The sequence below is a fragment of the Parus major genome, chromosome 2, assembly GCF_001522545.3.
Source record: "Parus major isolate Abel chromosome 2, Parus_major1.1, whole genome shotgun sequence".
In the NCBI taxonomy this organism is placed as follows: domain Eukaryota; kingdom Metazoa; phylum Chordata; class Aves; order Passeriformes; family Paridae; genus Parus; species Parus major.
The window spans coordinates 125,397,115-125,418,055 of NC_031769.1; the positions used below are offsets into that span (position 1 = coordinate 125,397,115).

Here is a 20,941-nt window from a genome sequence, read left to right on the forward strand (position 1 = left end):
TAATTCAAAAAGACAATATAACATCTATTTTTTGTTCTAATCAAATGTAGGGTTTCTATTTTAAATGTCTTTTGTACTATAATTCACTGCAAAAATATTACAGATTTAGTCACTTCAAAGCTCTGTTTGACTGGAAGTCTTGTCAAAGTGAGAGAGAGAACATTTTCGAAGAGGGGAGGCAGGAGATAAAGAACTGCTATAAATTCTTCAAAGTGAGAAAGATTACTAGATAGTTGTCACTTAGCTTAACACTTGACACCTTCATTTGTTATTTGGATTAATGCTTTGGGTGACAGTCCAGAAGATATACAAGTGGTAGGATTCAGACTCTTGTAAAAAATTGTGTAATGAAACAGGGAATCAGACCCTGTGCAATCAGAGTGGTAGAAAACTACGAGTAGATGACTACACATGCCTCCTAAGTGTGCACACTCTGCATTTAAATTCTAAAAAATGCAAAAAGATGTAAAGTGTTGTAGGTAAGCATTCTTATTCTAACCAGCTATAAATTACATTTACATTAACAATAAAGGACTTCAGCCAATGTAGCTTACCAGCCCCAAGGCAGTCAGTTGTCTATTCCTTGATGTTTTATCAGAATGTAATGTCTTAAACTATTCAGTCATAAACCAGAGTAGTGACATAGGGTTACAAATTAAACTCTCTTCATCAGGGTATGAGGAACAGTCTGTATGACTATTAAGGCTTATGAACTTTAAATTTACTACTTGTATGGGTTTGTAAATAATGGCACTAGTTAATGAATTGGAAAACTATTTTATCCCTCAGAACTTACCCCTGTTAGATATTACAGGAATCCATGATGAGGCTGTGTAAATTTTCCAGTAGTCTCTATTGGAATCCTTATTTTGCTGACAGATTGTGGGTTTTATATAATATACATGACACTTTCTCTGGTTGACAGAGCTCTAGTGAGTACATCTTGAAAGTTTCCATCTAACTTTCCCTGCAAGGCCTCAGTTTTGACAGCAGGCACACTGTGCTAACTACGTGCCAGGCTCAGGAGTTATACAGATGTACTGCCCTGCACACACTCCTGCACCCATCATCATCTAGACAGGAAATGGTCGGGTCAGTGACTCATCAAATTATAATCAAATTAATTTGTACTTAGAACAGACCCATAGGCACCTACATTTTGCAGAGACTGACTCCTTTCAATAACCTATTTTACATATTTAAATTAGAAATCTGAGTTTCATTACAGCACTCCTAGATTTAGAGCATTATTTCCTGAGAAGTTGCCAAGAAAGTTGAAATGTAAACTTAAGGACACACTGGGTGTTAAACTGATGCTGTAAGTTTCAGAAAGTTTACTGGCTACTAAATAGATGCAATTTTAGTCCAAGAAAACAACTAGGTTCTTATGCAGCACATACATACTTATAAGAGGTATACCCAGAGTAGCACTTTTATATCATACATTAATAATAAACTTCTCAAAATATTGAAAAACATTTAGGAATTTCTATTTACTTTAAATGAAAAGCCATCACTATTAGTGACATTAGCATGCCTACAGGAATATCTTTAGTACCTGTAAGTGATATGTTTGTGTTGCCATTTCTGTCCTGTTAACGCGTAGCGTTTCCGACGAATGTTAAATTTGGAGCTACCTCTTGTTTGGTCAGGCACACCACATCGAGGTTTCTTCATCCAGCTGCAAGAAACAGCACCACATAGTTAAAGCAACATGAAAGGAAAACAATAACTACCGCACCCCTAAAAAAACCCCACGTAACTATCTGTATATATAATTTTATAGAACAAATAAACTTATAAAAACAACAGACCATTGGTGGTTTTTTAATTCAAGATACTGAAATTGCTAACTATTTGATACTATCAAATTCTTCTACCTTACTCTTTTTCCACACAATGAGAAGTATCTCATTGGAACTTAAAACTCCTAATGGAGATATTTAACTCAGGAATTATTGCTTAAGAATATTCAATGTTCTGCACAAAATCAAGCTGAAAATCTAAATTGCATATAATAAAAATGACCTTTGCAGAAGCACCAGATTTCACAGAGAAAGACTTTATTTCTACATTGCTTTTCAATACATCATTTTCCAATATTTCAAAAACTTTAAACTTGCCAGCATTCAAAATATATTATAATTAAGATGATATCTAATTCAGAAATATCACTTCCACAGCAATATCCTTGAACTATTCCTCACTTGTAGTGTAAGACACTATTTAGTTGAAAGAAAACACAGCTAATGTTATTATTTTATATGAATTGAATGGCTGCAGGACAATTTACCATCAAGAAGAGAGCAAGACTAAAGTCTTTACTGCGTAAGTAAAAGACAATTCTCCTCTGTTACTTTTTCCAGCTCATTGGACTATATTTCTATCATGCCAAACAATTATTTATGTAAAAGCTATAGTTTTACAATGGCATTTACCAGAAGAGTAGTCATAGCCTATATTCAGGCTTTCAAGGATGAATTTCTGACCATTAAACTGGCACTGTTTTGTAAATAAATGTACACAAGGCAGATGTATATATATATGTGTGTGATTGGATGACGGAAAAGTAATTTGAAATGTCATCTCAGAAAGCAGATTCCCTTTAAAACATGCACAGGTAATAAAAAACACGAAAAAAAGCAGTCAATCATCAGCCTCACTTATGATAAATGTGTAAGAAGTGGTTTAAAAGTACAGTTAGATTTGTAACACTTCATATATGCTGTAGCTATGGATATACAGCAAACTGTTTCCCAAAGGCACAAGTAGGTATTAAGCTCACCAGCCTGTGGGAAAATACAAAATTTTCTTGATACCACCAAGAGGGCACTGCATCCCACTTGCACTGATAAGAGATACAGAGGTGCCTGCAAAAACTCTGATGTGAGACAAATCTATTGAGTAGTACAGGTCAGGAACCCAAAACTCATGGATTTAACTGCCTTAACTGAAGACATCAAGGATCACAATCACCTACTTCGAATAGGAAACGCAGAATGATTTGTTCTAATTTCTAGTCAGAATACTTATGCATGGCACATAAAACAGCTGATGTGCAAGGAAAACAATGTTCCTTCCCTAGTGCCTGCAAAGATCATACTGCAAAAATCTAAAAAACCTTACCCCACCAGCATTTGCTGACACACCCTGCAAATTTACTTCAGATTCCTTTGGTTTTTGAAATAAAATAATAATTCAAGAAAGTAGACATTAAAGATTTTTGTAACAAAATATTACTGAAAATTTTAATTTGCTCTATTAATGAAAGAAAATGGAAGAAAGATGTAGTTACAGACCAAAGGGCAATAGTATTCTTATTAGTAAAACAATATATTTACACTTCATGAAATTAAAATTGGCTCAGACCTTCGAAAACTTTTAGATATATTGTCAGCAATATTTTTTCACAGTGAATGTTAGATTAGTATGCAACACTTTAGTGGCAGGGTATATATAAATTATATTGTTGGAACTTCATACACAGAGTGCAGAAGAAGATGTAAACATAAAAGATTGGTGTTCTCACCTTAAAGTGATATCCCTACATCAAGAACAAGAAGCAAGGAATAAAGAGAAATCAAATAACTATTATATTTTGTTAGAAACACTATATAAAGATATTGTACAATATATATCACTCAAAATTGTATCATTTCAAGGGCAATGACTTAAAAGTTACTGAATTAGGCCTTTTCCCTCAACAAAAAGTTTATATTACTTAGCTTAACTGATGGAGACCTATTTTAATAAAAGGGTTTGCTCACTGGCAAGCTAGGGGCAGATAAGAGTAAATATTCCAAGTTATGAATTTAAAAATTAATCTTCAAAGCTATTGAAATAATTTATCAAGTCAAAAGACTCAATAATCTTACAGAAAATCTTGTTAATGTAAAAACCTTTTTGCATTTTAGAGCTAACACCAAAGGTCAAGAACAGTAGGTAACATGGATTAAAAAGTCAACATTGTATTATCTTAACAGAACTACTGACAATCCTTTTTTAACAAAACAAAACATAGCCCAAAATAACATGTTATGAAATTCAAGCAGTCACAATTTGTTCTTGCATTGATTTTGAAGCAGTATGTACCTACAAGGACATTATGCTTGTACCCTTATTGGTTTGGACAGGGAGGGGATGTTCCAAGCTCTCATGCTGTCTGCACCACTAATGTTCTCACTGTTCTTACATGAGGTCTGTAGTTCACACAATATAAATCCAAATATAAATCAAATGGAAGGCATTGCATGGGTGGTTCAGTAGCTTTTGGGCAATTATCTTCATGTAAAATTTAAGGAAAGATGCAATTCACAGCCAAAGATTTGGAACATCACCAAATCTATCACCTAGATCTTAGCTGAGCTAAGTTTAGATGTCAAATTTTAAACAAACTAGTGCATGACTAGTATGGGAGCTCAGTATTTTCTAGCACAGAAATGAGGCAAAATGTTAACAACTTCAGGCACATAAATTTTCCTTTTATCTCTTTAATATTTTATTTTTTTTTCAACTGTAATTGTTCTCACACTCACTGGGAGGAAGACTTCTCTTAGTAATAATCATTAATGCTCTTGACATTCCTGATACTTAGCACATAATATGGTCTTTTCTTGGGGGAATTGACAAATAAGACATTCATTTCTATATTCTTTCAAATATAGATTCTTCTAACATAACATGATTAAGGTCTTCCATGTTCCTGATTGTTTCTTAGAGTTTAATTTTTTAATGTGTTTTTGAAATGTTTTGAGATATGCTTCATTTTTAAAAGGTGCCTACAGGTAATGACTTTGCCTCTCTTTCATCACTTTGTTTTTGAAATTGAAGAAATCTTTTCTGCAGCAGCCCTTCAAAATTAATATTTTACAAGTACTCAATAAAGAAGCTTAATTGTGACAAATGTTCTCTATCTGTACATTATGTCACATCACATTCCTATTCTAATTCCATTAGTTTGTATCTTGAAGAGCTATATATGTCAGGAAAATTTAAATATTTTAGATTCACAGCAAGTCTAGAAAGATTAAAAGAAAAATATGCAGCAAAACTGTGATGCTCTTCCAGTAGAAAGAGAGATGAAACTGAACTTCTACCTCAAGCCAGCTGCCTAACCATAATTTGTTCTTTGCTGTCTAGGAGGAAAAATCTCTTTCTGTCTCTTACTTTCCTTAAGCCTTCAGGAAAAAAAAATTACCCTCACTGAATCAAAACATTAAAAGCCATACCTTTGGTTGAAGGCCCCAGCTGCTTTATCCCTTATCAAAATTGCTGGTAAGGTTGAACAATTGTTTTATTGTTGTTGGGCTTTGGGGGTTACTTGGGACAGAGTTATAGCAGAAAAGGAAACTGAAAGAGAGGGTTCGACTTGACTTAGTGCAACTTAGTGGCTGGGCAAATTATAGATGTCTGTTTAAGAAAACTACTGAATTATACCCTTAAACATCTATTAAGGAGAAATAGGTATGTCTTTATAAGGATCTTTGCTGTTGTAGCCTGCTATTACAGGACTTTATTGACACTTGCTTAGTAATAGGAAACAGACAAAGAGTGATGTAAGATATTGTATTTCAGCCCAGATGATTTCTTTTCAAGATTTCTCACTGGCTATTTGCTCAGGGTACAGACCTTATGTATACTTTGGTACAAAAAAAATTACTAATTTACTGAGAAAATAAGCCACTGGATCAATTTCAACAGCTCAGTATTTACTTTGTGACTGATAGTTAATATATGAACAGCAGAGAGCGTAAACTTGGTCAGAAGCTCATCTAAGCATTGAAATAATCATAATTGCCATTTATTTCTAAAGGATGACATTGGAATAAAATGAAAGTTTTGTTATTGTTGCACAGATTTAGTACATGACCATTACATGACCATTCCACCTGTATATCAAGAAGTTTGCAGTGTACCCCTCAAAAGTGCAAAACCAGTTTTGGGAATAAACATGCATAGCAGTTTTAAGAAAAGAGGACAACTAGCCTCCTTCTACAATGTTTCTTTTAAGGATGCAGAAGGCCAGGAATGCCAACAGTGGGTCAGATTTCAGAAATGTCCTTTTTCATGAAACATTGACTGTGTTTGGTAATCTATAAATGAAATACAGAAAATACCGTGGCACTCCATGCAAACATCAGGCAGTATTTTCATTGGGTTTGCCATTGTCATGGTACTTATATTCAGAAACTCCCTCACATTTTTGCACCATTATAAGGATGTCTCTACCACTCACTCTTCCTTATCCCCAGCAATGAGTATGCATCATTCTTTCCAAGAGACTTGAGGAAAAAAAAATAGTGAAACTAAGTGAACGCTGAGTAGTAAGGAGAAGATGAATACTGTTCATATTTATGGATACCAAAATACTCATTGAGGGATTATCTTCTTTCCAGAGCAGCAAAATCCTCCCAGGAGACATTTCATGGTGCTGCTGTAGGGCATTATTTCTCTGTTAATATCCCCAAAGTTGGTTCCTATCAAGTTGCTACTACAACTTTTTTAATTGTTTGTCCTTCTGAAGACAAAGAGTCACATCATAATCTCTTGTCAAGATGTGTCAAAGATGCAGGTAAATCCTCATGCACAAGATGAGAACATATTTTTTATGAGGTTCCTGCTTTATTTATTATTTGCAACACCAGCATTGTTACTTATTACAGCATATCCCAAAGGAAAAAATTATAAAATGTCTTATGTTTCTTACCTAAAGAGTATATATACTTTCTGTGCAGATGAAATTGTGTTTATTTTACAAAATAATGCAACAAATGAATAAATGAAAGACAATTTACTCTTTATTATACAGTCATATCTCCCATGAATATTCAGTGATGTGAACTGATGGTACCTTGAGGCCAGTATTTAGTTAAAAATGAGTTTTTTTGTTGTTTTGATTTTTTTCAACACCAATTTAAGTGTGACAGGCCGTTAAGAATTAGTTCTGTTCCTAATTTGACTCAAGTTAATGTGACTCCAAATACCTAAATAAATGCAGAGTTACATGTACTTAAGAATTGCAATATATTAATGTATCTGTGTAGAAGAAAATCATACATCAAAAGATCTCAAAGACTCAATATTCACCACTTTATAAGACTAATATTTTGGGTTGCTGCACAGGTGGATTTCTCCATCCCTTAAATTGCAGAAATGAAGAAAATCTTCAAAATGCTACATTAGCAACCTTAACCATTTGAACTTGAAATTTTGGGTTGGTTTGTTGTTTTTTTTAAATTCCCCAGCTGATACTCTAAACTAAATGATGGCCTCTGCTTTCCCTTAGGTTACTCCTTTCTGTCTCTTGTGCTGCTGTGAACAGGCTATTTTACTTTCAGTGAAATATATTGTCTCTGACATGTCTTGAAAAAGGTACTAGTTACTGGCAGCAGTCTCTCCTCAAAGATCAATCACTGTACAAAGAGCATAGACTCTTCACCTGCAGAATGGACCATAAACACACTTTTGAGCATGGCTCTCTCACAAGACATTTACTGCTATTGCACTGCATGGTCTAGGGTCCTTTAAATTCCTAAACTGAGGGATGTGTGATCAACTCACCTCCCCTGAGGGCAGCCACAAAATCTGCTTTGTTTATTGCTTTTCAATGCAATAGAGTATGTGTGAGTGGAATAAAATGATTTTTCCAATCCTGCCAGCATTTTGCCTAGTCTCTTCCCTAAACTCTAAATTATAGAAAAATCATTAATGTCAGTTACCTTAAAAGAAAAGAATAACAAAAGATGACACATCAGTTTGGGGGTGGGAAATAGGAAATGAAGCAGGATTATTTTCTCCCCCAAATAAGCATTTTAGAGCAGTAGAAGCATATTTCACTGAGGCAAATGTTGGATATGCAGTGACAGCACCATTGAGTTATTGCTTGTTTTTCAAGCAAAGTAACTTTTCCTGAAATCACAAGATAATCTTTATTACAATTTAACTGAAGTGAGTCCAACAAGCACTTCAGAGAATCAGAGAAGTTTAAGCTGGAAAAGACCTCTAAAGTAATTGATTCAAACAATTGTCATGGCACTGCCAAATCCATCATAAAACCATGTCCCTGAGTGCCACACTTACACTTCCCTGGGCAGCCTGTTCCAATGTTTGACAACCCTTTAGGTGAAGAACTGTTTCCTAATATCATCTAAACCTCCCCTGGTGCAGCTTGAGCCTTGTCCTGTAAATGATTGCCTGGGAGAAGGGGCCAACCCCCACCTTTCAGGTATTTATAGAGAGTGATAAGATCCCCATGAGACTCCTTTTTTTTAGGTTAAACAGCCACAATTCCCACAGCTGTTCCTCACAGGACTCGTGCTCCAGACCCTTCCCCAGCTATGCTGCCCTTCTCTGGACTCAGTCAGCACCTCAGTGTCCTTCTTCAGGGCCCAAAACAGAACGCAGCATTCGAGGAGTGGCCCCACCAATGTGAAGTACAGCAGCATGATCACTGTCCTGGGCCTGCTGTCTCAATCCTAGATACAGTCTCTTAATTATGTATTAATCGTCCCTGGTTGGGGGGGGGGCAGTTTGGCATGTTTCTAAAATTTGGGACAGTATAGAGTTGATTGAAAGTGTCCCTCAATAGTTCTGTTTTACAGAGTTTCTCTGTGTACATGCTGCATCCAAAATCAGATACTGAAACAACTTCAGAATTGCAAAGGGCATGCAAAACTGATTCAATTTTACTGCATGTTAAAATGACCACACCTGGTCTTTTGTTACTGGAAACCATGAAACAAATGGGCCAGTGGAGTCTGCCAAATTTAATTAGTAAGAATAAAGAAATTTACACTAAAGACTTTCCAGTAAAAAAAGACTCCTTCAACTGTGAAACATTTCATAGATTCTTGCTAGTTTCAAATATGTTTCTTCCCTTCCACAATGATAACCTTTTGGCCCTTACTTTAGGTAACCCTGTAACATCTTTTGTACAATCACTTGCCCAAAGGCAGAGGGGAGTTAGGCTGGTGATGACTGCTACCATGAAACACAGAAGATGAAGAAAATGAAAAGGCAAGGAAAGAGAGAAACAATTTACCTCCCCATCTGAAGCTGCAACACTATTTGGATACTCCGGTTACACCGCTGCTTCCCAGTTCTATTTTACCCTGCTTGAAACAGAAAAGTCAAGAGCAGTTCAGTACTGGTTACTTACTCAATTGTGTTCCTGTCCACTTTTCCTGTCATATTAATGCCATAGAACTGCTGCATGGCAGCTATAGCTGATTGCATGGTTTCTGCAGAGCGCAACACCGACATTCGGGGGTCAGTTGGTGGAAGGTAGCCATACTTTTGTAACCATACCTGCAATGACAAGTGCAGCGGCTATTAAATAGAAATTAAAGGTAAAGAAAACGCTCCCTAGTAATTAGTTTTATACCGTACATAAAGAAGCTTCTAATTCACCATGTGTAAGTCCTGTTTGTTTGGGCGCTTGGCTTTTTCTTCTTTATTTTATCTGCATATAAGAAATTCTTTGGGGATTTTATTTCACCTTCTTTATTAAAGATTCTATTGCTGTAAGACTTACAGAGCTTCCTACCCAGAAACCATCTCTCTTCATTATCTGAAACTGCCTGCTTCAATTATTTATTTAATGTATTTATTTATTTATTTGAAGCTACAACTTAAGCACCTAACCCTGGCTCTAGGCACTTCAAGTAGTGTTTTAAGCAGACAAGATATAAATCTACAATATTTGCCACATACAATTGACTGCCCACCAGGCACATAATAATATTCACCATCTACAATAATAAATCCACAATAGCTCACACATTTACACTAAATGGTTATTGTCTCTAGAAGAATATGAAGGAGATGGTAGGGAGACATTCAGCTTTCTGAGAAGAATATCAAAATCACATACTTATAGGCAAAGCAGGTGTCCAGGAGGTAATGAAGTAGCAGAGTCTGCTTTCACTTCACTAAGAGGAACTGCCTTTTTAAATCAAGATGGATTTATTGCCAACTGCTTATGCTCATAATTGTGTAGAAGTGTGAGGTCCAAATTACTGAAAGGTTCATGGATTAAAGCCACTATCTTAACAACATTTGGACAAGCCCTCTGAAACATGCTGTCCTCTTGATGCAACGTGTCATAAACAAGTAGCTGCAGTTATCATAATGTTTCTATGTATTCTCAAAATCAAGACAATACAGAAAACAGTGAAAGACTTTTGAGGAAGTGAGGGCACTGATACAGCTTTAAAAAAATGTCTTTTCATTCCAGGGCTGGAAGTGCTCATTAGAATGAAAGGTACATATATTGCCAATCTACAAGACTCAGTTAAAATGTATTGCTGCAATTTCACTCCCCTAGTAACAAAATATTTGTGACCCCATATATCTGATCTTCTGTTCTTTAACAAAAAAAAAACCAAAAACAAAGCAAAACTAAACCAAAACAAATTAAAATTGATTCAGCCACCTCTTTCAAACATGTCACATAACAATTCACAGATTCTGAATCATTACATTAATGAATGTAATTAATTACAGTGTTTTGTGGGCTCTGCCTCATACAATTCTGTTTTTTTAACCTGTTTGTAGATACTCTGTTTATATGCAGCCTAACACCAACCTACATATCTATTTTCAGTTTTAAATTTCTCTTGCCAAGTCCACCATTTCAGTTTTGCAGCAGGTTAACCAAGGTTGTGGTGCACTCCCCTTTTATGAGCACAGTGGACAATCACATTGAATTAACTTATTGTGAAGGTACACTTTAAACACTGAACGGGCATTAAAAGTGAACATTGGCTCAGTGCAAGTGAAAGATTAAGCTGGCTTTAAAGATTGTGTAAATCTTCAGGTTATGAGTTCAGATATTTCTAATTTAAACATGTTTACCTTAGACACACATTTACCTGTGCAGTTCACACACAAACTCAACAACCACAGAATCATAAAATCACAGAATATTCTGAGTTGGAAGGGACCTTCAAGGATCATTGAATCCAACTCAAGTGAATGGCCCACAGGGATCAAACCCACAGCCTGTTTGTGAGCCCCACGGAGCAGGGGGATACAACAGGGGGTATAGACAGGACTAAGACCTAGACTAAAGCCTTTCACCTTCACATTATTTCTATATACAAGACTATTCAGAGTAAGAAAATTTTGTTTAATAAATAGGAATATGCTCTTATTTACAATATAGATGAATTGCTACAATCAGAACCTACATACAACTTTAGATATTCATACCTTCTTGAACTTTTCAGCTTTAATGGAGAGCTTGTGTACATTAAGTGTGAGCAAGATTTGGGTAATCACAGAAATAACTTTGTTTATGTGCCACTTTGCAGATGAAGCCTGTTCTTCCCTGCATTATTGGAAGATAGCTCTGAAATGCCAGACAGAGCCTGAATATTGGCAAGAGCAACATAATATGTGGAAACAAGATCATGGAACTAAGAAATTAATGTTTGATAGAGTGGATTGATTTCAGTGTAGTATGTAGAGCCTCTTTGCATTAATATTTACAATGAGCATATTTAAGAATGGGGTTATTTTTATATTCATTTCTCAAGTCAGTGATATCAAAACAAATAGTAAGGGAAGAAAAATAGTTCTGAGTAGAATGTCACAGTTATGTAAAATGGTGGCACCTTCTCTGCAAGAATTTGGTATGCAGACACAGACCTTTATGAAGCTCTCAGGTGCTAAGGGCAGACAAAATTGCTGGGTAGGCCTGGGAGGTCACCCATCACCATGTAAAACCATCCTCACTGCAGCATAACTGGAGAAGTCAGAGGTATGGGGTTGCAAGAAAAAAAAATTGCCAGGAGATAAACCTTCAGACATCTGAATAAAAAAAGCTATTAATATACAGAGACAGAAAAAAAACTCTTGGGGACTACTGCTCATGGGAGAAGTGGAGCAGGGAGAACTAACTGGAATCTAGCAGAGTGCTACTGCAGAGACACTTGACAGAAAAGGAACAGAGAGTTGGCTCAGAAACAGCAGGAGAGGACAGTATAGCCTTTCCCTATCAAAAAGTCTTACATACAAGGTAAGTACAGGATGCCTGAAAGCCACCCCCAATCATTGAACAAAGGAATTAGACCACCTGGGTCTTCTCTCAGCCTTCAAAATAGCCTAGAAGACACAGCCAACATACTGGAAAGTCAGATGACACTCTGAAAGTAAGTTTCTGTCTGAAAATTCAGACAAATTGACCTCCAGGCTGGTGAATGTTTGAGAGCTAGTAGTATTTAGTGTTACAAAATTCTTTACTCTGTCCTTATGAGAATGGATTATGAAACAAGAAAAAAGTTAGCAAATTTGTTTCTGCAGTTTTCTGCAGGAAGGACAGAAAATTTTGAAGGATCTTGGCTCAGACTACCAGAAATCTGAAATATCCATCTCAGATTTTATTGTGCATAGCCCAAATGCTGGGAACTATGGATGAGAAGATTAACTTAAAGCCCAGAATATATAGGTGGGCAAAACAGCAAAAAGGAAAAGAAACAGTATGAGAAGGAGAATGAAAGAAAACAATTTTCTCTTGGTGTTGTATTTTTGAGGCAAGCTATAAAAGAAATTACATACAGAAGAATTTTCCCCTCTCCTCTACTGAAATTAGACTTAGTCTGCCTTTAAGGTACTTCAGCAATGTCTTGGTGAGCCTCATCCTGAGGAAATCTTTGGCCTTGCAACAAAGAAAGAGTGAAGTAGATCCATCTAACATATAATGTCTTGGATGTCAACAGGGACCCTTTGCACAGACCCCAAAATAAATGATATGTTTCATTCCTGTATACAATTTAAGAAGATAAATTACTGCTAATTCAAGTCAAGTTTTTGGGCAGGACTTTTTTGTCTTGCTGCAAAATGTGATCCATGGTATCTCTCAGATGGAAGGTAGTATGTCCCACCACTTCCCTCTCTAGTACAGTGCTTTAGTATCCTACTGCTGTGATGTTGCCCTTAGAGCTGGATCCTTCTTACTAGAACTTAAGCCTGTAACTTTTTATTTTACCTGCAACAGGTAAAGGGAACCAGTTATTAATTTCCCCTCTGAAGCAGCCCTTCATGTATTTGAACTTTCTGATGTGAGTCACTCTTTCTATTTTAAAAATGAACTAAAGAAACCTCTTTTGCTTAATCATATTTCATTATCTGCATTAACCTCCAGAAATCTTGAAGCTAAAATCTGTCTTTACTAAGCATCTGCTTGCACTAGATCTCTATGTTATTTCCCATTGTTGGCCTATTAACAAACATTGGAGTTTAACTGAAGTTTTAGGAGTAATTAAGAAGAACATGGATACCCAAATATTTCATTTTGGAAAGAAAAACAAAAAACACAGAAAAAACAGAAAAAAAAGAGAAATAAAATTAGCCCAATTTTTTTTTTCAGTAACAAAATGTCAAGGTTTATATCTCATTCATCTATACATTTTAAAATTTTAAACCCATTTTTACACATTTTTCCCACCAGAAAACTTTCTTCACCCTAATTCCACCTTCTGTTTTCATAATTATAAAGAAAAGGATAAACAGAATCCATTGGTGATGAAATCTGTAGACACGACAGGAATTTGTTAAGGACCTGACACTTCTGCAGGCACCCATGGAACCTGTGAGTGCTCAGCACGTGAGCTGTATCACCTTCCAGATTTTGGATGTCTTTAACTAGATACTTAGGGTTTAGGGTTTTTCTGACATGATGAAAAAATCTTTTCATTTTAGTTTGTAACTGCTACTTACGCTATGCTGTATGGATCATCTGGCTATGGAACAGACAGAACTTTCTCACGTGGCTGTATTTTTTTTTCTTCTCTAAAGAATAAAGAATGGGCTAACTTAAAGTGTATTAAATATACCAAAGGATTTTAATCATTCAGATCTTTGCTAATTTAGGAAGAAAGACTGATCTTAAAAACAGTATGTTGACACCAAACTCTTATTAAGAACAAAGAAAACTGATGTACTATCATTAAAGATTAAACAAGAATATTATTAAGATAATCAAAGTTTCAGAGATATTTCTGATTTCTAAGACAGAAGAAAGCTTAGCAACAAATTATTAATGTTCCTGAATGACAGCACATAGAATAAGCTACAGCACAATTATGTTCTATGAACCTGAAGGCTTAGTAAATCAGTCTAATAAAGCACAGATAAAAACAATTTCATAAATATCTTCAGTAGTGCAGCTGCATATCATTATTATTCATGTATTCCTATTCCTGTTTTAGAATTTATCTGCAAACAGAATTCCTATCTGCATTAGTAAAACTGTGATATTTTGTAATTTCAAAATATTTTGACTTCTTTTTTTTAATATACTTCCACCAAAGACACTATAAGTGAAATGATCTAAAATGTCTGAGTCATTCAGGAGATTTATACTTTCAAAAAGCATACATTTATGATTCTAACTTACAGAGATCACCACAGGATTTAACACTTCAAGTGCTGATGTAATTTTGAAAGGGACTCAAGGCTTTTACTAGGATAAATAAGCTAGCTCTAGAATCAGTATCCATATGAACAAATTATTTCTTCATTTAGGTCAAATAATTATGGCTAATGGTGTGGTTTAATTACAGACCTACCTACCACAGCTAATACTGACTTTTCAGTGACAACTTGATAGACACATAGCCAGAAATAAACCAATGTGTTTACACAGAGCATTTTATGAAATCTTCTGACGTCTTTCCCTCCTCTTGCCTCCAGTGCTGCCAGGTCCTCATCAATGGTGTTTTTTCTTCTTAACAGAATACACTGATGTGAATGGGTATATGGTGCATGGCATATATCTAGTATGAAAAATACTTCCAAGAAATAACACATAACACACAACCCAGGAGAGTCTAACCAAGTCTATCAGTAATGTATACAGAATGAAAATAAAAATTATGATCAATAAAATAGAAGTTCAATGGTCATGATTTAATACCTATGTTTTTAAGTTGAGATAACTGATCCCTAACAAACAAAATAACAGCTTGCATGTTCAGAGTACGCTGAAAATCACAAGCAAATCAATTTCTTGGAGATTGTATAGTAGTGTGAAAAAGATCTTAAATAGAAGGAAGCATTTTCAGACCAATAATCTTATTTATTGCCTTAAAAACATCAGAAAGAAAAAGTCAAAACACCAGCTTGCAAAATTTAGTTCTCCACTGACATAAACTAGAAAGTGGCCAACCTCTTTTCTTGTGAATTATTGTGACAACCCCCAAAGAAACAATTTACATGTGACACCAGCACATTCTTAGACACATTAATGATGGCAATCTTTACTGGGAATTTCAAAGATTGAAGCAGGAATTTAATAATTCAGGCAAGTCTTTGGGATGTCTAGGTTGCAGCCTGCACTACAAGTAAGTACTTAGATACAGTACTAGAAGTAGCAGAATTGACCTCAAAGTGGGTTAGAAGAGAATAAATTTGGCTTCACTGAGTTCAGTGTTGCTGCACCTAGTCACTTCAAATTTAAGTGAGGCACCTCCACTGTTCTATTGTGTATCTGCCTATTGGGTTTTTTCTGTGTTCTAGCTATAAAATAGATGTGAAACTGAACAATCTTATTATATTAGTCTCCAACAGTATAAAACTAGCTTTACCAACAGATGATGCTACATGTCAACAGAGAGGTGACAATCTGAAATTTCCCCACTCATGTATACAGATAATTTAAAAGGGTACTCCTCTTCCCAGTGAGAGGCAGTTCAAGAATGAAAACTGCAGCCCAAAGCCAGAAGCTTTGCCTTGTAAGTGATTTTGATTCAAACTCAGAGTCCAAGGAGTGACAAAAGTAAAAAGGAAAAATGTATTCATAACTGTGTGCTGAATTCCTCTCATCTGTAATTCAAGTTTAGTTTAAATATTCTAAATAATGTCCTTTACTGACACACTTACACATGGGAAAATCAATGTAGCTTGAGAGCAGCAGAAGTGGGAGGTGTAAAAGAACTGTCAGGAGCACCAGGCCAGAGTCATTTACAGATCCCAGGCAGATGGGAATCTACCAGTAAGCAGCAGATGTAGGGTCTGCATATAGCACTGTCCTTCAGTGACTGAAATATGCTTGGAACAGAGATTAGACACCACCCAGCTCCACACGCAGAAGCTACATTGTTTATTCACTACTTCTACTGTCTGTGTAGAGAGTGTGTTATTGGTATAACAACTCTGACACAAATCCCTGGCCTGGAAAGAAACCCTTGATCATTTCCTGTAACACATTTATAACTGACTTCAGAATGTGGACCTTATTCATTAGTTGCTCAGGGAAATTTTCTTCAAATACTAATAGAAATCTGGCAAAGTCTAACAGAGACCCAGACCAGTGGGAATACTTCCACAAATAAAACTTACAGTTCTAGTAGATGTAAATACTCAATCATACAGCTCATGTTAAAAGCTCTGTCTTTGCATCTTACTAGAATTTCTATAGCTGCTAAAAAATATTAAGTGGTCTGCAGGGATAAGAATGCTGTATTGAATAGTCTGGCTGAATTTGCCCTGACTGGTACCAAAGAAAGGGGAAGAAAAATAAACTTCTAAGGCCATGAGAACGAATAAGGGAATAGAGCATCACTCTTAAGAAGAAAGACTGAGAGAGCTATGACTTTCAGCTTTGAGAAGAAAAGGCTCCAGGGATATCTTATCTATCTATGTACACAAACATCTGAAAGAAGGGAACAGAGAAGATGGAGTCAGGCCCCTTTCAGTGGTGCCCAGTAACATGACCAGAGGTTATGGGTACAAACTGGAACACATGAAGTTCCTTCTCAAGTTTAAGGAAACACATTTTCACTGTGCACTGACAACAGGTTGCCCAGAGATGCTGTGGTGACTGGATTCTTGGAGATGCTCAAAAGCCACCTGGATATGGTCCTGGGAAGGGGGTTGCACAGAGCTCTCTTTCTACAATATCTATTCAGCAACACCTTTGGTCCATGAATTTCAAATTGACAAAGAACATGGGTGCAACTTACTGCCTGATAGCTAAGCAATTGTATACCTTTAGAAAGAATTGTTGTCTACTCTTTTGATAACCATAATATTACCATATTATTATTGATAACCACAAGATTCCATAACCTCCAGTTCCTTTAAGACTCAAACCTTTTACTATTTTTTGCCTCTTTCTGTCCCTTTTTGTGTATCTTCTGAGAGGTTATTCATATGTTCCTATCTGGAACATTCTTGATTTTTCCTGGGTTTAGATTTTTCTTTTTCTTTCATGGTTCTCTGTGGCTCATTATATGCAGCTGTGGAGTTCACTCACATGCTGGATCCCAGAACACCACTGACTAGATCAAGGTGATGGGCATATAACAAAAACAATGATGAGCCTTGAGTCACAGCAATTCTGGTTTAACAAAAGGCCAATGAGGTGTTCCTTGCTAAATCATAACTCACTTTTTGTTAGCAAAAATGAGTGGTGCCTCCCAACTTTCCTCTTCACAACACTGCAAGTATTTAGACAAGGCTTTGAACATATCAATCAACATATAAATGCTATTTGTTTGGTGATATATCAAGAAAGGCAAGAGTTCCAAGTGAGTCTTTCACCACAGTCCAGAATATCACCCTGTCTTGACATTGCCTTGGTATCAGCATCTTTGACCCCTACAGCTCTGCAATACCTCACCTGCAAGCTGATTATTTTGGTCTAATCCAAACACATATTGATGGCAAAACTCTGACTGTTTAACATCACAATATTTTAGGGTAGAGCTGTTTATTCTTACAAAAAAAAGGCAAGAAGGGAACTGAAAAACAACTAGAGAAACAGAATTTGCTGCTTAGATCCTGCAGCTTAGTACTTGCTTGAACTTTTGTTTCTTCTGGTTTAGATTTCTAAAGAGAGAGCCTATCTCCCCTCACACACATATTCTAAACAATCAAAGCAATGCATTTCATCATGAATTCATGAGGACTGCCTCACTGCTTCAATTGCCATCCTACAAGCAGGAAAGTCTCCAAGTGGATGGCACTAGCTGGAAATGACCACATATTTTTTTAGGCTCCGAGAATATCATTGCAGGCAACCATGTACTTTAGGAGGGAGGTATGCACACCACTAAAACTTTAAAAAAAAAATAATTTTTTTCTTTTCATAGGCTATAAAATCATTAGCAGCAGCAGCAATATCAGAAAAATAAACTTTATACTACTGTAAGACTGAAGTAAGAAATCTTGGTTATTTGGTATGTCTGTCTCTTATGGTGCAATTATAAATTACATGCTGTGATGTAAACCAAAACAAAAATAAAACCAGCAGTGTTTTGAACAAAAATACGGTAATAATCACTTTCCTTTTCTATATGTCCCAATAGCATGTTTCAATTAATTTTATAAAAGTACAAAAACTTTGTTCTAAAACATTTATGTAGGAAACCAACAGATGGTGGTGTGTTACTTTAAAAAGGCTTGTAGGAAGGTAGACCATTGTAAAAAAGGAAAAGGTCAATCTACAAAGTTCCTTTGGGGAATTGATTATTCAAACCATATTTGGCACTTGATATTTGAATCCATTAGATAAAATAACTTTACTATTATAATTTATGCAATTTAAATTTACAACACTGAAATAAATTAAATGCAACGTAACCATCTAAAAGAAATGAACAAACATTTTTTTATCCATTCCACTTTTATTTAATTCTCTTCATTATAATAGTTTTTTTTCTCATTTTATAAACATAAGAAACATCATATTCTGAACCACAGAAACATCCACTAAATATCTACATAAATGTTTCCTGAACAGATATCAGTATCATGAACATTCTCATATTATGGGTTAAACTAAATTTGCATTAAAGTAAAAGAATAGAAATGCAACAGCACAATGCATGTTTTTGTTAATTTATACTTCATAGTTTTTTTACTACACTTTAAAAATAAGATTGCATGTAAATTCATACTTTACGACACATAAGCACCGTTTAAAAGTTTGTCTGTAGAAAACCAACTGGCTATGCCAAAGTCAAGCTTCCTTCAGTGGAAACAGTGGAAACAGGAGGTATACAACTGAATCAGTTAGTTCCTTTATTTGGATGAATATCACTTCTATTTCTTTCTATGTATTTTTAAGCAATTAATAATGTCATGACTATTAGGAACATAAAATTTTTTAGCACAGTATGTTTGTTTACCACAGTCAAAAGATTTTGTAAATGTAAATATATAAATATATGCTATATCCACTTTTAACTTGAAAATGTTCTTTTTTTCCTTCTGTTTTTCAAAGTCAGATATGTAAGATGAAAAAATTCAGATCCTGCACTTCCTTGCTGGATGTCATTGCATGTTTTAGAAATACTTCCATTTTTGACTGGTCTAAGATTTATGATATTTACAGTTCAATTATAGCTCTTTGAAAAATCTGATTTATATTTTCCTGCAGAAATCTGTAAATAGAAGATGAATATGGATTTTGTTAATACATAACATTGATATATTATATCAGTGTGTCATTTTCCAAGGAGAGAGAAGAAGAAAATGTAATGAATAAAAATGGTAATTCTGTCTTTCCCAAATTACTTTATTTGGTCCACATGGCAGAATGAAAACAAAACAAAAGTAAAAGTTCTACTTCAATAGAACATTTAAAAGAACAACCTCATAATACCTGAAAAGAGGCCAGGGAGCTAATAAAAAAAAGGATGCATATTTCCTGAATTGTATGATTTCTTCATGAGGAAGAAAGACAACATTTTAGTTCAGCCACTGTCTTTCAATGAACACAATCAATTCAGCTACATAAGGAGTGTTTCTGATCAGAGGCCCTAATGATGAAAAGACAGTTCAGAAATTAGTTTGTCCTCTATCCCATGCTGTTTTGGTTTCTGACTTACTCCCCAGTTTTGAAAATGCTGGTCCAGTAGAAGAGTTTCCATGGGATATTCATCTATAACTAATGTTTCCCACTTCCGTTTACAATTTACAGTTCTTCAGAAAATGCCTGTGGGAGATGACTGCCACAGGGAGGGCAGGGATCAATCACAACCTAGCACTGCCATTTATATATGCTTGCTTCTAATTATTCTTTTCAATAGTTCATGCAAATCACACCTGTCTTTACTTTATGTGTGTTCAAATGAAGCCCTACAGCTAAAAAGGTAACAACAATACTGGGTAAACGTTTTAACCTTTTATTCATCTTCAACAATGATCACATATCATTCATGCTGGTTTAGAATGGATCACAACAGATTAATACAATTGCTTTTCTGTACAGAGGTCAAATCCTATGTAGCAAGAAAAGGTGTTGGAATTCATAGCTTTTGGCTCCTGACAATGATGTTACTGTGAAGGAAAAAAGACAGAAAGTATAAAGAAAACTATCTCGCTTGCTATAATAAAGACACATAAATTCCAAGGTAAAGTATTTTTTTTCCTTGAAACAAAGTCTGTGTAAATCAGTGGCCTACTACTTTCACAGACAAAAAAAATCCTTATACATCATTTGATGTCTATTTTGCTTGCAGTACACTAACTCACCAGCTGTTTGTAAGCCTCCTGCAAGTAGCAGAAAAACTGAATATATTTCAGTACATCTGCAATTCTCCTTTTTATGTCATCATCTAAATCCTATTTTTGTTAAACGGCAGAATTACAAAAATAGACGGGGGGAAGGGGAAGTGGTAGATTGATTCATGTGAGGGATGTGACAAGGTGATTCCTGCAGGCAGAAAGGGACATAGAGTAATTGCTTCAAAGCAAGCCACAGGATTATGTTTTATTAACTCCCTTATGGGCTATGATCATGTGTTTTGCAATTTTAAAATGTAGTAGAACAATTTCAGCTTTGCTTAATTAGGACCTGATGCTGTGAGTCCCCGAGTGCTCTCAGTAGCCATAGGTTCAGAAGGATGCTTAGAGCACTGAGTACCCAGCTCAACTCAATCAAGTGTCACTACCAACCAACAACAAGATTAGGATTTTGTATGTATTTAAAAAA

The 20,941-nt window shown here is 35.4% G+C and overlaps 1 protein-coding gene across 1 annotated transcript in view; it reads right to left on the reverse strand.

Annotated features, from left to right (window-relative positions):
• The window catches only part of MMP16 (matrix metallopeptidase 16), a 175,847-nt gene that overhangs the window by 83,443 nt on the left and 71,463 nt on the right, over window positions 1-20,941 (reverse strand). Inside the window, exons 2-3 of the mRNA XM_015618492.3 lie at window positions 9,158-9,306; window positions 1,559-1,681 (exon numbers count right to left, since the gene is read on the reverse strand). Coding sequence (XP_015473978.1) covers window positions 1,559-1,681; window positions 9,158-9,306 — 272 coding nt within the window. The remainder of the gene's footprint in view (window positions 1-1,558; window positions 1,682-9,157; window positions 9,307-20,941) is intronic.